Raw genomic sequence first — 19,248 nt, forward strand, 5'->3', positions numbered from 1 at the left:
CCGTTTCTGAGTGAATTTAAGACTGAAGTGAAGCCTTCTGAACTAATAGATTCAGATTAAGAAATAAGTCTGTATTCTAGAAAAAGTAAAAGGATACAGTCAGCAGCTTCTTAATCTGTCGGGGCAGAGAAATGAGGGGCACCTCCTTTCTGGCCCGAGGGCCACCTCTGTGGGCTCCACAGGTTACATCCTGGCACTGCCTGGCCCAGCGGTGTGTCCAGCCAGCCTGTCACCCCTCCCCGGCCCCATCCCCTCCTTCACCACCGCGTTCCAGAGGCCCCAGCAGAGCCAGAGGCTTGCTGTTCCCTGGGCTGCCCGGGAAGGGAAAACGGCAGCATCACGTGTGCAGCCGGGGAGGCGGGGACCAGGTGGACGTGGCTCATAACGGTGGGGTGTCAGACTGGAGGACTTCCTGCTCTGTGTGGCCCAGCGGCGTGGGGAAAGCCGTCCTAGAACCCGGGCAGCTCCCCCCCATCCCCAGCCTCTCCCGCAGCCCTGACTACCAGTTTGCGCTTCTCCAGACACAGCGCAAATCGCAGGCCTGGTGCCAGGTGTCCGGGAAGTTGGAGATTGAACACAGAGTTTCAGGAAACTCTGCAGCTTCTTCAGGCAGAACCGTGGAGACAGGAACTATAATAAAAGCTAAACCCCGAGCCAGTGTTGATTCAGCCTCGTCTTCACTTCCGACCAGCCCAGCCCAGCCCACACCTGCCTGCGTCCCCTCCCCGGACACACACCCACAATCTCCTCGCCCCTCCGGCCTTTCCCCACACCCTCTGCTCATGGTGATTCTCCACGGAGGAGAACAAGCGTCTAGGTTTTTAGGTACGGGTGCACACCCGTCACATCACCCTAATCCCAACTGCCCGGCTCCCCTTCGCTCTTGGAGCCACACGCACAGAAATGATTTTGTAGGTCCCGGTGGGAGAAACAGCGAGCGCTTTGCTAAGAGGGCTCGCAGGAACCGAGCTTTCCTGTCTGCAGTGAATCCCACTAAATGACAGCGTGAGCAAAGGCAAATCTCTATTCGTGCGGCAAACTGTCCTGATAAGCTTAAAGGATCAGAAGTCCCACCTGGACCTCGTTTAGAATGTCTATGTGAATTGCACTTGTCAATAGCACCGGCAGTCCCGAATGTTTTATAATAAATATTAGAACTAGAATTGCTCCCCCTGGCCGGCCCAGCCCCAAATACTGTGATCTGGGACATTGAGAAGGCACCCCTGCTAGTCTGTGATGGGGTGACTGTGACACTGCCCCCTTGTGCAGAATGATGTCACTCATCGTGCATTTGCCCTAAAGGCAAGCCCCTCCGACAGCTGCATAACGCAGGGAGGCCCACTTTTCACAGGACAGAAGTAGAGGCGTCAAAGGACATTTCTAATCCCCTGTATCTTCCAGGAGGACATTTCCAGACCCTTCAGGGCACACCGATGCCTCACTGGTATTTATTTTACATGAAGACACAGCTTAACTCAAACTGATGAGCCCATAACTTCATCTCTCTCCAAGGACCGATTTGTCCTGTAGGTTAAACTCATATCTGCCACAGGAGGTAAGGAATAAATACGTACTTTCAGGAAGGCCAGCAAGAGTAGTGACTTATCATAATAAAGACTGGAATTCATCGAACTCCTCAAATCACCCTATACCGGGCTCCCTCGAATGGCAGGGACAGAGCAGGGCTTGCGATAAAATCTCCATTAACTCCGGCCCCGCTCACCAAAACCTCCAATTACTTAGATTTACTTTTAAAGGAGGAAAGACCTAATTTCAATAAGACCTTTCACATGGGAGATATGCACATGGGTTGTGAGAATAAAATACTGTGAGGGTCCTAAAATGCAGAATCCCAAAGCATGGGTGCTGGGCTCCGTGGAGAGCTGACACAGCCCTGACCTATATCCACTGTGCTTGCCCAGAGGGACTGACATTTACCCTGGGCTCCAGGGACACAGTAACGTTATAATCAGTCATCAAGAATCAAAATACATTCTTGAGTCAGATTTGCTATTGCAAGAGTAGCTTCATGTGTTTTAGGAAGATTTCCAACAGCCAGGATTGTCACAAAAGTCATTTTTGCTGAACCACGTCAATCATGGTAACCCACTCCCTGACTGTTCAGATTAATACACGCTTCCTTTCCCCATTTATTTCACCCCAGGAAACTGAGGAGTAGGAACTTTATGGGATAAGATCACACCAAGGTATAACTGATTAAAATAAAATTATAAAGCTCTGGTCTTCTCACTCCCTGTGCCAAAACCTTAAGCATAGTAGAACCCTTTCTGAAATAATCCAACACATAAAAATCCAGCTCCTTAATGTACACATTCTGAAGTGATTCTTTCACAAAAGAAGTCTTCACTTGACAATAAAATAAATTTTCAGGGCAAAATTCCCATAAGGCATCTAAAAGATGATTCAAAAATTTTTTAAAATAAAGGCTAGGGCTTCCCTGGTGGCACAGTGGTTGAGAGTCTGCCTGCAGATGCAGGGGACGCGGGTTCGTGCCCCGGTCCGGGAAGATCCCACATGCCGCGGAGCGGCTGGGCCCGTGAGCCGTGGCCGCTGAGCCTGCGCGTCCGGAGCCTGTGCCCCGCAACGGGAGAGGCCACAACAGTGAGAGGCCCGCGTACCACAAACAAATAATAATAAATAAATAAAGGCTAATCTTTTCAGCTATACAATATTTTCACTAAATAGATTCCTTAGTCATAGTGCAACTTTCAGACTGAAACATGTTGAACCAAATCTCATTTTCCTTCCAGTTTTGAGTGTTTTAGCAATACAGAGAAAACTTTCTAGAAGTAAGTAGGAGGAGAAGGTGAGGGGTAAAAACAGAGCAGATACGAAATGAAGCATACATGAGATGCTCGAGTCCTCTGCTCTGAAAAGATCCAAGGCAGTTGACCACCTGTTTCTCTGCGATCTGGAAATAATTTTAAGACCGAGGTTCTTAGTCACCCACCCCATTCCTGTGACATATTCCCCATGAGCTGAGTCTGTAGAAATGTGAAACATGAGGGTCTACAGAAGCCCCTCCCTTCAGCTCTGTGTCCACACGGACACGTGGCTGGAGTCCTGGCCTCTCTTTGGAAGATTCCCCACTCAAGTCTCCAGCCTCACAGCTGTTCCTTAGTAGCCGAGGAGGCTGGTGGTGGAAATTCGAAAACTCCAACTCAGCCCTTGAGGTCTTGAGGCCTCCGAATGGGACCAGCGTGCTTTCTGGGGAAAGGGAGTGAGTCTGGGGGCAGAGGACAGAGGCCTGAGGCCAATCCAGCTGCAACGTGTGGACAGTGGCCGTGGGTCCTCTGGACCGCAGGGTTCTCTTCTGCACGAGGATGCAGAAAATCCACCCCCAGTCGTTTCCTTGTCGGGATGAATCAAGACGATGATGGTGGAGAATAAGAATCGACTGAAAACGGTCGTGCGTGGCTTTCACTGCAGCAAGTGTTCCCTTCCCAGTTTGCACACGTCCCCTTTCAGCTATGCGCCCACCCCCACCCCCGCCGCCTCATTCTCTGACTGCAGAGCCCCTGCCCAGGCCCCAGGGCAGCGCGCGCCCCCGGGGCTGGCCCAGCTGCAGGCAGAGAGGGCAGGGCGTTACCTGTGCTTCCTTTCCTGCTCTTCCTCTTCCAGCGCGGAGCTCACCTTCCTGGCACACAACCTGCAGGTGGTCCCCCCCGGTGCCGTCTGGCTGGACTCTCTCTGCGAGGACGACTCCTGAGTGACAGATTTCTGGGAAGACGTCTGGGTGGAAGCGCGCCTTGGCGAACATGGGAAAAATCACACGTGGTGGACAAGTGTAAAAATGCATCGTCACAAACAGCATCACGCCCCCAAACCATCCTCGAAATGCAGGGCACCCACACCTGCACATGCGGACACACACACATGCACATGCCTACAGGCACACCTGCATGTATGCGCTTACTGGCACATGTGAACACACACACACACACCCCTAAGTGTGGCCTCCAGCCCGACTGCACAGGCCCATCCCCCACAGGGACGTGCCCCCAGACTCAGCTGCACGACACCCCTGCCCCTCCCTCAGGCCAGCCAGTGCCTTCCAGGCCCTTTTGGCCTGAGGCCATGATTATATATATATGTAAATCTTAAGGGATCCGAAGCTCCCTGAGGCTGCTGGGAGGGGCACAGAATGTTTGGCTTTGTTTGTTACCAGGATGGCAGCTAAGCACAAAGGACCACAGGCGGTTCTAAATACAGGGGCCTGGACGGGGACCTGAGGCCGGAGCCTGTGCCCGGCGTCCACCTCCTAAATTAACACCGGGGAAACGTGGGCGGCCAGGGCATGTGCCGCTGGCCCCTGCAGACGCAGAACCTCAGAAACTCACAGATGAGCCTGCGGCTTGACACCAGCCTATCAGGCAGTGAACGAAAAGTCTACCTTTTGCAACATTATTATTAACATAGCAAAATTATCATTGAGATGGGCTTCCATCCCATCTTCACTCGGACCCCGTTAACTTCTGTCCCACCGACATTCTTTCCCATGGGTTTCCTTCTCATCGCCCTCGCTGTTTGGTGACCTTTTAGATTCTAGCTCTGGAAGGCATATGAAGAAGAGTGAAGTCAAGGAGCAATTACTGAAGGTCCAGGACTCATGAGCTAAACCAGGGGCTAAGAGCCAGTCTACCAGGACCTGCCGGCATCTACAGGATTTGCCGGGATCTCCCAGGATCTTCCAGGACCTGCCAGGATCTACTAGGATCTGCCAGGACCTGCCACGATGCCATGCAGTGCCCCACATAAAGTTTGCTGTGCAGCCAGGTCAGCCACGTTCCCCGTCTGGCTCTGGACACGGGCATCGGGAAGCATGGCCCTCCCTACCTCCCCGGCTAAACCAGTTCACCTTCAGTCTTCAGGGGACTGGATAAAGCTTCTTGCCTTGAAAGTCAGACAAAGCTCGTCATCAAGGCTCGGCCTGCCCCCATCAGTGAATTACAACTTACTTTTTCGCTGCATATTCATCCACAAGGTACCTTGTTTGAATATTACGGTATGACTGGTCAAAGTGTTTGTGTCTCTTTTGGTAGAAGGGCACGGCAACAAGCGACATCTTTGTGGACACCTAGGAAAAAGAGTAACAAACAGAGCAGAGGTCCTGGAATTTCTAAAGTAATCAGGCTCCTGCAATTCACACTAACCTTTTAGGTTGTTCCAAAGAGGAAAATCAACTCCAATTAGCAAAACCCTTGTGGGGGAAGAGAATGTAAGAAAGAGTCTATAAGAGGAAATAATCCTGGATGCCTATTAAGTTCCCTGGGACCTGACTTCATTTCTCTTTGCTTCCATAAAAATTAGAAGATTGAGCCGCACGTTTCACTTAATTGTAAACTCACTCCATGTCTATAAACTACCTTGTGAGCAATAAGGATAAAAATAATTAAAGCACAGGTCACAGAAGTAAACAAACAGAATACAAGAGAGGAGGAGATAAGAGCAAAGGAGACACAAAACGTGCTGGGAAGTAACGGGGGGTGGGGGGAGCACGTGGCCCAGGGCCACGGCAGTCAGAGGCCCTGAAGCGGGTGACATTTGAGAAGAGCCCAATGGACTGGGGAGGTGATGGGTGGAGGTGGGGCGGGCAGAGGGCATCCCAGGGGCAAAGTGGGAAGCAGGAAAACCCTGGGGCTCAGGACCTCGGGAAAAGCAGACAGGAAGCGTCGCCCCGCAAAGCATGCAGCCGCATGGAGGTTTCCGCATCCACGCAGGAAGTGAAGACTCTCCTGCTCTGAAGGGGGGTTTGAGAACAGAACGGTCTCCAGGAAGCCTTCCAGACCCAGCCCCCTAAAATCCCATCTCACTGGCTACTTGTCGGCCTGCTTGGTTGGGAGGGGCAGGCCTGGGGGCTGAGCCCAGCTCCACAGTCTGGGGGATGCGGGGAAGTGAGCGCTCTTTGGCTAAATTCTCCCCAAACAAGAAGTCTTCGAGACCCACCCTGCAGCAAGGATGTGGGGATTTGAGGCAGTGCAGGTATTAGACGGCCGTTTGCTGCACGTGTTCACCCAAATAAGTAAAATGCCAACTTACCAGGCTGCTTGACTCTCTCTAAAAAGGGACGCAGACAATGTCCCTAAATCCCTGTGATTTTTTTTTTTTTTTTTTTTTTTTTTTACGGTACGCGAGCCTCTCACTGATGTGGCCTCTCCCGTTGCGGCCTCTCCCGTTGCGGAGCACAGGCTCCGGACGCGCAGGCTCGGCGGCCATGGCTCACGGGCCCAGCCGCTCCGCGGCATGTGGGATCTTCCCGGACCGGGGCACAAACCCGTGTCCCCGGCATCGGCAGGCGGACTCTCAACCAGTGCGCCACCAGGGAAGCCCGCCCTGTGATTATTAACCTCCCAAATAAAGGGGCACAAGAACTCCTCCAAACCCGAGCTCCATTTTTGTCCTCTGTGTTGAAATTGGAATAATCTGCCCCGATTTAAAGAAGGACCCTTAGGAGGCCTCACAGCACAGCCCCAGGGGACACGGGGGTGGAAACGGGCAGAAAATGCCAGGTCCTGTCCTGAGACGAGCCCTCACCCTCATTCCTCATTGCAGCGCACACCTCTAAGCAAATGTTAGAAAACCTTACAAGCATAGAATTTGCTCGAAGTCTATGTCTCAGGATCCGTTCCCTTTAGACTGTGATTTTCTAGAATCACAGAATTATAGAGCTTGGAAAGATCCTTGGGGATTATCCAAACCCCTATTCTATGGGGGAGGACGAGTGGGGCAGGGGACCCGACAGCCAGAGAGGAGAAGTGATTTCCCTAAAAACATACAAAAAGTGCCTGCCCATCCAGAGGCCGCCAGACTTCTCCTTCGGGGTCTTCTATACTTCTCCACACTAACTCACCTCAAAATTCCCTCCTAAAAACCAGCTACCACGTCTCCACTGAGGGTCCATTGTGTGGCTGGCATACATTTGACTATAAATATATAATAGAGTGCCTGCACCTCAAAGAACCCAATAAAAACATACCCCCTCCACTCCACCCCCGGTTTGAAAGAGGTACCATAACGTTGAGGTCAAGCGCACAGGTTTTGACACCTGACAGGCTTAGGATTGACTTCCGACTCCAGCACTACTGTGAAGTGACCTTGGGCTGACCTATCATTTCTCTATCTTGGACGTTCTACTGAATCTGCACGGTGCTGGCACCGTGCTTGGTAGGGAGGAACAAACAACTGGGGGCCGCCCCTAGCACACTATCGTTGTTTGTTGCTGTTAAGTTGAATTCTGCAGGTGTCTGAAAACATGCACTTATCACTTTAACACTTGCACAATATCCTCGACTGCATCTCTGGGATTTTCCAATGAGTTACTCAGGGTGAATCTTCAAGGAAAGCTTCCGTCCATAAGGTACACACTCCGTTGCTGGGGACAGGTCACTGGATTGATGTGTTGGGGCACACGGGTCGCCACTTGGAGCCAGTGTCATCTAGACGCCTTCTCCCATCACCCCTGCACTCATGGAGGAAAAGTCAGCTACAGCAGAAAAACCCAGAACAGCCCCTGCACCTGCTGTTGCACCAGTGGTCCTGTCCCGTCACAGTATTTACTTACATCTGTGTGGAGTCACCCTGCAGATCCGGGTGTGTTTCTTGGCAGAGGGAAGAATCCAAAAATGGCCTAGGTGACCGGAGAGGATAAGCTATCTCGACATGTGTAGAGTGTGGCAGCTAGCACCGTCAGAGCCCCCCCTTGGTGGGACCCTGCTCCTGCTCAGAGCCAGCGACCTGCGGGCTCCGAGTGCAGTCAGCACCCGCCGTGTCCTGGGCTGACATGACGCCAGTGTGGCCGCTGAGTCCTCGCGCCTCCTGCCGGGAGCAGGCGCTTTTTGGCGACCAGGGGCAGGGCCGGAGTCGAGTGCACGTGGTTCCCGTGCTCTCGCTCTGACCGTGGACTTGCTGGAGGTACGACCCCCAAGACACCATGGGACCGCGGCGGTACCCAGGGCTCAGCCCACGTGATTCTCTGCTAACTGAGTGGACATGATGCTGACCCACCCGCACTTGGAGCACCTGCCCTGCCCCGCGCCGGCCAAGCCTGGACCGGGGGGCCATTGCATTTCAAGGACAGAGACATCTTAGGGACACCTGCTCCGGGGAAGGCAGCAAACTCCCACCTTCTGTGCATGGGGCCCCCTGCCCACACTCACTGACTGTATGAGCCTCAAGCCCAGCCCAGGTGCACAGGAAGGGCCACCACACAGCCCAAGCCCACGCCAGGCCACCCATTTGGGCTCTGCTCAGTGGACCTCAAATTCCAGAACCTGGGGACTTCCCTGGTGGCACAGTGGTTAAAAGTCCGCCTGCCAATGCAGGGGACACGGGTTCGAGCCCTGGTCCGGGAAGATCCCACATGCCGCAGAGCAACTAAGCCCGTGAGCCACAACTACTGAGCCTGCGTGCCACAACTACTGAAGCCTGTGCGCCTAGAGCCCGTGTTCCGCAACAAGAGAAGCCACCACAATGAGATGCCCACACACCACAACGAAGAGTAGCCCCCGCTCGCCGTAACTAGAGAAAGCCCGTGTGCAGCAAGGAAGACCTAACGCAACCAAAAATAAATAAATAAAATTAAAAAAAAAAATTCCAGAACCTGCCCAGGTGTCCCTGTCCCCACTGGGGACCTGCAGACAGGGGGGAGGACGCCTCGTGGAAGCGAGTTCCCTGCAGGCTCAGCATGGGCTCCGACCCCCCTCAGCCTGGGGCCATGAGGGGCGTGGCCAGCTGTGCTAGGGGGACCCCACCGAGAGGAGGGCGTGGCGGGCGGTGTGCACAGAGCTCCCTCCACTTTCTCCTCTTTAGGGAAACGACCCCCAGCTGACGCCTCAAAACACAGCGAAGACAGCGGCCCCCAGCACAGTTCTGGGGGGTGAGTCCCGCATGGAGGGGGCGTCGGGGGCGGGATTCCAGCGCTGACCCTGTCGCCCACCCAGCTCTCGGGTCTCAGTTTGTTTTGCTGAGAACAGAGGGGCCAGAGGAGGAGGCAGGAACATTCCTTCAAGCGCCAGCGGCGCCCGGATCTGTGGCCAAGTTTAAAACCACCGGAGGCAACACTGCTCCGCCCACTGACCGCCCTCAAATACCACAGAAGCAGAGTCGACCTTGGTGAAACACACAGGTTCTGGTGTTTTCAGCGATCGTGAGTGACTTTACACAACTTGAGATGCGTCACCTTATTCTGTCCTGGTTCGAATCTCGACCTTTCCTATGAGGAAACCGCTTCAGATGATGAAACTAACCCTCAGGTCACTGGTTCCCGGTGACGAAGCCAAATTTCCATCCCGGCGTCTGACTCGGCACCGGCCTGCTTCCCACCCACCATCGCTCCTGACACCTTTGGGAATCATGACACTGAAATGAAACGCGAGCCTGTCAAGCACTGGGGGCCGTGCGTCCGTGACAGGCTCCACCCTGATCCCTTCCTGAGAGGACTATTTGGAACCGATCTCTCACGTCACCAAGAAGGGTTTTAATCTGTGAAAACGTTTCAATGAAAACACAATTTACTTCCATTTAATAAAAGAAATGGTTGTTTGTGCAGCTAAAGTTGTTGAAGTCCATGAACACACCAAGGTAAAGCTCTTTTGGAGAAACAGAACGGGTACAGTCTGTCCACAGCCCCCAGGAACTATGCCCTCGGTTCCCAAGACGGGTTCCATTCACATCGGGGACTACTTTCCCCAAGGTTTTTCCAAACTACTCAGCTCCAAAAGTAAATATAACTGAGCACAGCATAACTCTCAAAATCCTCACCATCCGACGTGGCCTGACATCTAACGTCTGTCAGCCAGCTTCCCAAGTGTCCCCCAAAGAGCCTCTCAGCCCCAGGACTGAATGTCTTAGCAGGTCGCTCAGCTACCTCTCTCCCTGAAGCTCCAGGGTTCTTCCAGGCAGCCTGACCCACCCGGGCCCAACGCTTAAGCAGGATCGAATTAGATGGAGAGACAAGATAATGCGCTGCTTCCCGGACAGAAGCTTTCCAGCAACCCAGCGACTTACCACATTTTTCATAAATGGCGAGAATTAAAAACAAATCAACGGTGACACAAGTATTTCATCCCATAAACTTTACCCTTGTTTTCATGACGCACAGGCACATGGGTGAAGGTCCCTAATTCAGAGTTAGCGTCATGCGAATTTGCTGCACATAGAGCCCAGACTTAGTCCAGTAAATAACTACTCTAAATGATCTTTGCTGCGTGTACTCTTCGACGTCTGTCTTACTTCTACTCAGTGAGGAAGGACCTTGAGACCAGGAGGTGGAGAGAGCTAAGCGTTTCCAAGCACTGAGACCCCACGTTCCTGCCTCACTGCCCCTCCCGGGCCTCCTGGGTGCAGGCATCCAACTCCACTGCATTTTTCTGGGGCAGCGTTTCAAGAGCATGACCAGAGGAAGCTCAGGCTCTCTTAGGGAAACCGAGCCTGAAAATCCTGCAGGATCATAACGCATGAAAAAGCACAAAGGAGAAAAGCATCACTGTGAGGGGAGAACTTAGAAACAGTGACAAGAAGTACTGTTTTTGTCCCCTGCCCTAGATGCTACAGTCAGGTCTGAGCTGAATAGCCCTGCTTTCTTTCTGTTTCTCTTAAGGAAATATCCAATTTTATTTCACACCATTTCAAACCTGCCCTCTCCTGACAGAGACTCTCATTTCTGTGACTCGTGAAAATTGCAGACATCCATCAACCAACTCAGGGACCAAAAGGAGATGCTGCAAAAACCAGGGCTAAAGTGCGAGGGCTGGGAAGGGGCTCAGAACCTCCTAACAACACAGAAAGTACTCGAATCCAGTCAAAGAAACCCAGACCTTGGCTCTAATTACTGGCTGGCTTTCTGCATGGAGCGGAGTTCGTCGGTTCCCATGGCTTCACCCTGACACCCTCTGCTTAGGAAATCTGAGTGCAGCCAGCTTCTGCACGCTATCCTTCCTTCCTCCAAAGCCTCACATCAGAAAAGGAAAGAAGCGGAGGAAACTCACCCAGAGAGAAAGGAAGGGGGCGAAGAGGAGACAGCGTCTGCCCCACGGGCTCACCGGGCTGCAGGCTCTGGCCGAGGGAAGCAAAGCACGTCTCCCTCCAAACGTCCAGCCTCCCTCCCATTTATGGCTGAGGAGATGCTATTTATAGACCCTTGGGAAGCCTGGCCCCTCGCTGATACCTGCATCATAAATCATCAGCCTGCTCTTAGGAGGGAAAAAGTTTCATTCGAGGCGGAAAAATCGAAAAGTGAAAAGCATCCTTCCCGACTCGCAAAGTGCATTTCTCACGCCCAGGAAACTGAGGAAGCAGCTACCGACCGAGAAAAAGAGGGCAGGGCCCTGACATCCCCCGCCCGCCCTCCCCAGACTCCGCTGCACCCCGAACAAAAATTTGCAGACGTATCTTTAATGCTTTGGGGCTAAAGTTTCCCTGGTACCTAAACGGACGCTCGCAGATGAGTCTCTAACACAGACTTGATTGCAATAAGCATTTTCACTGTTTTGACACCAAATCCCGAGGGTGCTGTTAGCCGTGGATGGAGGGAAGGTGGCCTCTGGGGTGCATGTGTGTGTGTTTGGTTGGGTTTTTAAAAATTTATTTCAGAGATGACTCAAGCTCTGACTTGGTTTCATCCTGGGGTTAATTTAGCCAGAACTTCTACCTAAAAGAGGACCCATGCCTAGTCGGCAAGTTACGTCTTATTTATAGTTATTACCACCGGCGTGCGCAGCATCTAACCCGCCCAGATGACCGCAGGGTGCAGCATGTGTCCAAGTATAAATAACACACGACTGGCATGATTGATCAGGGCTGTCACAGGGAGCCTATCGCCGAGAGGCGGGGCGAGTCGGGATGCCCCGCCTCAGAGGCCAGAGCTGACTGCAGCCATGTCCCAGGCTCAGCTGCAGTGGGGCTGTTTCCCCGCTGGCACAATGTGTGTGAGAACAACCGGCTTTTAAGTCTGCTGCAAAAATTAGTGAGAATAATATATAGGAAGTGCCTGGGAGTCCAAAAAACTCCCTGTTCCCACATCTGGCTTATCGGGAACGTAGCCAAGGAGCAGCAGCACAGGTCAATGGATGAGCGAGATAAATACCACAAAGGCACACAAGACACGGAAGCAACCCCAGTGCCCATCGACAGATGGATGGATAGAGAGGACGTGGTACATACATACGATGGAATACTACTCAGCCATTAAAAAGAATGAAATCATGCCATTTGCAGCAACGTGGATGTACCTAGAGATTATCATACTAAGTGAAGTAAGTCAGACAGAGAAAGACAAATATCATATGATGTCGCTTATATGTGGAATCTAAAAAAATAGTACAAATGAATCCATATATAAAACAGAAACAGACTCAAAGACATAGAAAACAAACTTATGGTTACCAAAGGGGAAAGGGGGGGAGGGATAAATTAGGAGTTTGGGATTAACATATACACACTGCTGTATATAAAATAGGTAACACACAAGGACCTACTGTACAGCACAGGGAACTATATTCAATATCTTGTCATGACCTACTGAGATAGTGGAAAATAATCTGGAAAAGAAATATATATTGATATATATGCATAACTGAGTCACTCTGCTGTACACTTGAAACTAACACAATCTTGTAAATCAACTATACTTCATTAAAAAAAACAAGATATCACAAAGGCACAGAGTAAAAGCTGTTTACTTCACCATCTGAGCATCCCTGCATCCTCTCCATCCAGCCATTCACTGTCCTCCCTAAACACTGCCATCTATGTTCCGAACGTGGGCTGAACCTGCAAGCAGACAGGAGCCAAAGAGAGGAAACCCGGAGGATGTGGTCAGAGGTGTGAGTTACAGCCACCCTCCCCGGCTTCCCAACCACAGGGATTCCCTTTTTTTTTTACTGAAGCCACTTGGCATTGGGTTTCCATCACGTGTGACCTAAAGAATCCTGACTAATGCAAAGAAAAGCTTCAGTGATTTTACTTCTACAAATTTAGCTAAAATTTGCAATAAGATGGAGGAAAAACATGATATCAAGGAGAAATGTCAGAGGACATAAAAAAGGAGACTGAAAGCTAAAACGTGGCGTCAGAAACATTCTGAATCATGGAAACCTCGGGGTCACATGGATTACGGGGCAAAGTTAAGTCCTAAGGATTTCATGAAATTATAGCACAGGGCCAAAATAGATGCTCAATGCAGAAAAATCTGTTCGAATACTTGAAAAAAGTAAAATTATTCTAAGATATTTTGTTAACTTCCATACATTCTGTCTCAGAAAGCACCAAAAGAAATGGTCTAACGCAGTTTAGAAAACGTCTATCCAACTGGCCGGATATTCGTGACTATTTCATGTTGCAAAGATCGAAGGCCCGTCAAAAAGAAGCTTCCAGGCTTTGGCGAGAACACGAAGCAGAGCGTCAATGACGGTGGAAACGGCGCTGCTGGCCGTCTGGAACGTGTGCTGGCCTTTATCTCCTCATGTCCACAGTGGGTCCCCCACTAACAGATGGCTGCCAGGAGGGGCGCCCGGAGAACTGGGCCCCCTTAGCCCCAAATACGCCAGCTCTTTCTCCCGACTGCTCATCTCTCTGTTGTTGAGGGCTTCACTTCTCACCAAAGAGAACTGATTCTGACATTCTTGCTGCAGTGGCCCATCCTGAGCCTCTAAGCTGGACACATGCACTGCCCAGCTCACTGCCCTGCTCAGCCATCTTCCCAGCAGATGCCACCTGACAGGCCCCACAGGGGAGGGGGGCAATGCCCATCACAACTCCCCCATGAATTTCACTCCCTTCAGACTGCTGGCCTGCCTGTATGGGGGCTTAAGCCTGTCCCCCCAACCCTGCCCCCTGGACCCTGTCCCCCGGACCCTGCCCCCTGGACCCTGCCCACCCTGGACCCTGCCCCCCTGTACCCTGTCCCCCCTGGACCCTGCCCCCCGGACCCTGCCCCCCCGACCCTGCCCCCCCCGGACCCTGCCCCTGGAGCACAACCATCCTGTGAGGCAGCTGCCCCACTGAGGCAGGCATGTCCTAGAGGAGCTCAGTAAATAACTCACCCAAGAGAAACCACAGAGCAGGATTTTAAACACCAGCTTCCTGTCTGGCTTCCTGTCCATGTTCTCAGCTGCTCCAAAGGGCAACCAGAATTTTCTCAGCCCTCTCAAACAATCTCACATTTTAGGCAATGAAGCAGAACCTCGAATGGTAAGCAAACCCTGCATATGAGAAACGAGAACCGTAGACCCGGACAACTCCATTAGGCCATCAGCCCCATCACTGGCCCTCCCTTTCAAGCCCCGGAAATGTGAGTACCACAAAGGAGGTACACTTGGAGAAACGTGCTTTGTCCTTCTCTCTCTCTTCAGAATGTCTTTCTTCCTAGACATGTGTGTCTGTGTGTTCCATATCTGGATTATACGGGAGAATGGTTTAAACCTCAAGAAAAGCACATGTCTAGATGAGAACTTTCTGAAAATGTTCGTCGTACGAGTGTGACCTTGTTCAGAGAGATGAAACCACCCCTTTTTTAAAATACCTGTGGTCAAGAAAAAAGACTACAGAATGGAGAATTTCATCAGAGAACTGGAGTTTATTTTTTTAATAACATATATTTTTTTGGTAATTTATCCTTTACTCTTTTTTTTTAATTAATTTATTTCTTTTATTTATTTCTTTTTGGCTGTGGTGGGTCTTCGTTGCTGCGCACGGGCTTTCTCTAGCTGTGGCGAGCGGGGGCTACTCTTCGTTGTGGTGCGCGGGCTTCTCATCGCGGTGGCTTCTCTTGCTGCAGAGCACGGGTTCTAGGCACCCGGGTTTCTGTTGCTGTGGCTCGCGAGCTCTAGACGCAGCCTCAGTAGTTGTGGCGCGTGGGCTTCGTTGCCCCGCAGCATGTGGGAACTTCCCGGACCAGGGCTCGAACCCGTGTCCCCTGCATTGGCAGGCGGATTCTTAACCACTGCGCCACCAGGGAAGCCCTACTCTTTTTTTTTTTTTTTAAACAGACTTTTTGAGAGCAGTTTTAGGTTCACAGCAAAATGGAGTGGAAAGTATGGTGGTTTCCATCTACTCTGGTCCCCCCACATACACACCCGCCCCCATGACCAACACTCCACAACAGGGGTGCCTTTGTCACAATTATCACTCCAAGTCCTCTTACATTCGGGGTCCCTCTTGGTGTACTTTCTATGGGTTTTGGCAAATGTATGACATTTATTCACATCACAGTAACATATAGAGGAGATTTATCGACTAAAAATCTTCTGTGCTCTATTCATCCCTCCCCCCAACCCCTGGCAACCACTGATCTTTATACTATCTCTATAGTTTTGCCTTTTCCAGAATGTCACACAGTTTGTGGACTTTTCAGGTTGGCTTCTTTCACTCAGTGATATGCATTTGAGGTTCCTCCATGACTTTTCATGGCTTGAAGGTTTATTTCTTATCAGTGCTGAATAATATTCCATTGTCTGGATACACCACAGTTTATATTATCCACTCACCTACTGAAGGACATCTTGGTTGCTTCCAAGTCTTAGCAATTATGAATAAAGCTGCCATAAACTTCCCTGTGCAAACGTTTACGTGAACATGAATTTTAACTCGTGAAACTTGTTTTCATGAGTCTTCCAACGCATCCAGCACCATCGCTGGATCACAGGGTAAGAGTATGTTTAGTTTTGTGAGAAACTGCCCAACTGACTTCCAAAGTAGCTGTATTCCCACCTCTGCATCCCCGCCAGCAGTGATGAGCGTTCCCGTTGCTCCGCACCCTCACCAGCATTTGATGGTGTCAGTGCTCTGGGTCTTGGCCCTTCTAATAGGTGCGTAGTGGTGCCTCCTTGTTTTAGTTTGCACTTCCCTGATGACATGTGATGTGGAGCATCCTCTCATATGCTACTTGCCATCTTTGCATCTTCCTTGGTGAAGTGTCTGTTCAAGTCTTTTGCCCAGTTTTTAATCAGGGTTTTCATTTTCTTTTGTTGATTTTTAATAGCCCTTTGTGTATTTTGGATGAGATATGTCTTTTATGTATTTGTGTATTTTGGATGAGATATGTCTTTTATCAGATATGTCTTTGGCAAATCCTGCTCCCAGTCTGTGACTTGTCTGTTCATTGTCTTGACAGTGTTCTGCACAGAGCAGACATTTTTAATTTTCACCAAGTCCCACTGATCAATTATTTCTTTCATGAATCGTGTCTTTGGTGTTGTACCTAAAAAGTCATCGCCATGCTCAAAGTCATCTAGACTTTTCTCTTAGAATTTATTGTTTAAAAAGAATAAAACGAAAATTCTAGAACTGAAAAATCCAACTATAGAAATTAAGAACTTAATAAACATTTTTAACCACACTCCCTTTCTCTCCTCCGCCCCTAAGGCTAATACCCACACCCCCCGTGCTGTGGACCCCATCGCTCTCGTGCGGAATAATCCCCAGAGCTCATAGAGGGTCAGGAACACTTTGTGAGCCCATCAGCCAGAAAGGAAAAGCTCACAGTTCACGGGACATGTGAAGAGGTCCTCAACAGGGCACAGACTAAGCAACACATCAAATTACCCTAAGGTAAGGCTGCTCTCACATCTCTATAAGCTCAAGAAGGAGGGAATGCATTGAACATGCTAAATAAAAACACAGACGGTATTGAGAAGATCCAAGTGAAACTTTTAGAAAGTTCCACGTCTGAGGTTTTTCAGGTACTGATGGGATTGACGGCACATCACTTCAGAAACAAATATCGCTGAATACTGAGGATGCAACAATAGAACATATACAAGATAAAAGACACAGAGAAAAAAGATGGGAAAAAATAAAAAGAGACTCAGAGAGCTGCAGGACATCTTGAGGCAGGTAATTGCACACATGGAATTCGGGTCCCCAAGAGATCGGGCTGCACAGAAGAAAATATTTGAAGAAATAACTTGCAAAATGTTCCTAAAACTGCTAAAACTATAAACCCACAGACACAAGAAGCTCAACAAACATCAACTTCAAGAAACATGGATGAAACTATGCAAGTCATATCGGTATCCAAGCGCTTAAAGTCAGTGATTAAGAGGAAAGCTTAAAAGCAAAAAGAGGAACAAGACATTTTCTGCAGAGGAATGAGGCTAGGAAGGAGTTTTCACGGAAACAACGCAAAGGACGGTATTCAGCCAAAAGAAGGAAAAAACCTTTCAGAAACGAAGGTGACCCCCGCCCATGCACACACACAGCCAGGGTGCTGTGAGTGGGAACCCCAGGAGACACCCCTGCCTCACACCCAGGGTGTCGGCCGAGGCCCGGGGGGCGCCTGGTCTCACCCTCCTGTCTGCTCAGGGTGTCCACGCTGTCGCCCCGCAGCCGCATCACTACCCGAACGTCCTTCCAGCGTCCTCCGGCCGTGGGAACAGGGCCCCCAGCCCCACACGCGCTCCAGCTGCAGCCTCGCCCTCCTGGCCTGGCTCCCAACCTGCACATGCTCGCATTCCCCGTTTATCCCCTTTCCATTCGTCCTTTGGCCTCTTCCAATCCACCTTCTGTTCCCATCACATCACTCACCAAAATAGCTCTGTCACCCACGACCCCGTGTCACCACCTCCAAGGGACGTGTCTGCTCTCAGGTTCCTCAACCTCCGGCCACCGTCTGACCCCTACGGCCACCTCCCTCCCAAGACATTTGATCCCACCGTGAGATGTCAAAGCTGCCCCAGGGCACTGCCCACGGCCCCTTCTCTTCCCACCTGGGCCCCCTCCCCTTACCCTTCGGAGGCTCCACCTGGAAGCAGGTGCCTCCCCGGGCGGGGGGCGCCCAGAGTCTGTGTCCAGCTGCCCTCCCTCCCCCATCGGAAGCGTAGATGGAACCTTACACTCAACAAGGCGAAGACTGAACTCGGGCCCCCTCCTGCTGCCCCGTCTCCGTGTCCAGCGGTCCCCACCCCACGAGCAGCACGAGGCAGGGAGCACGGGCGCCTCCCCCAGGCCCTTCTGAGCCTGCACAGTCTTCCTCCTGGACACCCTCAGTCCCGCCACCTCGGACCCCCTCCAGGGCCATCGCCCCAGGCCAAGTTGGGACCGGCTCCTGCTGAACGGCGACAGCCTCTCTCCGCGCCCGTTGGCTCCTCTGACGCGTACTCTCCAGACCACGACCAAATAAATGTCTCAAAAAGTCACCCCACGCCCCTCAGAGCCCTTATGTCTTAATCTGAAGACCAGCACCTTGACGTCTGAGCCCCGCCCACAGGGTCCTGGCTGGAAGGCTCCAGGTTGGTTGCACGGCCTCCCTCTTTCCGCTCAGGTAACCCCTGTTCAGACCTCATCTCGCGCACCCATTTTTCAGGCGCCTTTTCCGAGCCCAGTCCGAGTGGGGTTCCTCCGTTACGTCCTCCCCAGGGCCCCCGGGGCGACTGGTACCCGCGCATGCGCACTGACTCGCGCGCCGGTCTGGCTCGCCCATCTCACCGGCAGGGCTCTGAGCACCGGGTGCTCTGCTGGCCACGAAAATACAGGGGCTCAGCTCCAAACCCACTCAAAAAACACTCTCAACAAAGGAGAGCTTCCTATTGAATACACCAAACTAGTTAACGTGCCTCCTTCACTGTGAGCAAGAAACTGTGTGGTGACCCGACCAGTGTGCTCGTCCCAACATCAAAGCAACCGGGTGGCCTGGAGCATTTCTCAGCGTCTCTGTAATGGAGCCCGAAGTTTTTCCATCTTTTGTAAATCAAAACTAATCCTAGGAAACCTGGCCCCAGCTCTCGGCCTTGTACCTTGCAGATATCATGTGCGCATTCTCTTCCGTGTCACCTCCGTCACACTCCTCACCGAGATGGGGGTGCCGGGAGCCCCCAGGGCCATGGGTGACGTGCAGCCCAGCTCACCCGGGGTCAGATGTCTCCCAGCTCGTGAGGTTCATCTGGACCAGACAGAGGATAAAAATTGTCTTAGCAGAGGAGAGACCCAAAGAGGCTACGAAAACCCATGTGGGAGAGGAAAGGCTGACGTTGAAGCCGCTTATAGTTGTCAAGGCAACCACAGATGTCTACATCTCGGCAACGTTCAGGATTACAATGCGATCCTTAATGCAATATTCACGGCTGTGTTTTAAAACTCCGAGAGCTGCCACCTGACTGTTAGAACTGTACCCTGTAGGCCTTTCTTCTAAACCAACTGTCCCCAACGGCCAAGGACTGGTGCAGAGACAGGAGCTGGTTTAGATCCAGACTCTCACTTTGACCAGATCGTGCCTGGCCCATCGTACAAGCTCAA

At 51.4% G+C, this 19,248-nt stretch overlaps 1 protein-coding gene across 2 annotated transcripts in view; it reads right to left on the minus strand.

Moving 5' to 3' along the window:
* The window catches only part of MYOM2 (myomesin 2), an 88,557-nt gene extending 71,174 nt beyond the window's left edge, over positions 1-17,383 (minus strand). The window contains exons 1-3 of one of the 2 annotated variants that reach the window (XM_082680254.1): positions 17,304-17,383; positions 4,980-5,098; positions 3,611-3,769 (exon numbers count right to left, since the gene is read on the minus strand). In XM_082680254.1, the coding sequence (XP_082536380.1) occupies positions 3,611-3,769; positions 4,980-5,086 (266 nt within the window). In that variant the 5' untranslated portion in view covers positions 5,087-5,098; positions 17,304-17,383. Of the gene's footprint in view, positions 1-3,610; positions 3,770-4,979; positions 5,099-11,006; positions 11,116-17,303 lie in introns of those variants that run through there. The other variant, XM_082680253.1, reaches the window with a different exon arrangement.
* Between the last annotated feature and the right edge of the window lie 1,865 nt (positions 17,384-19,248).

This window comes from Grampus griseus, assembly GCF_964374135.1.
Source record: "Grampus griseus genome assembly, chromosome: 21".
In the NCBI taxonomy this organism is placed as follows: domain Eukaryota; kingdom Metazoa; phylum Chordata; class Mammalia; order Artiodactyla; family Delphinidae; genus Grampus; species Grampus griseus.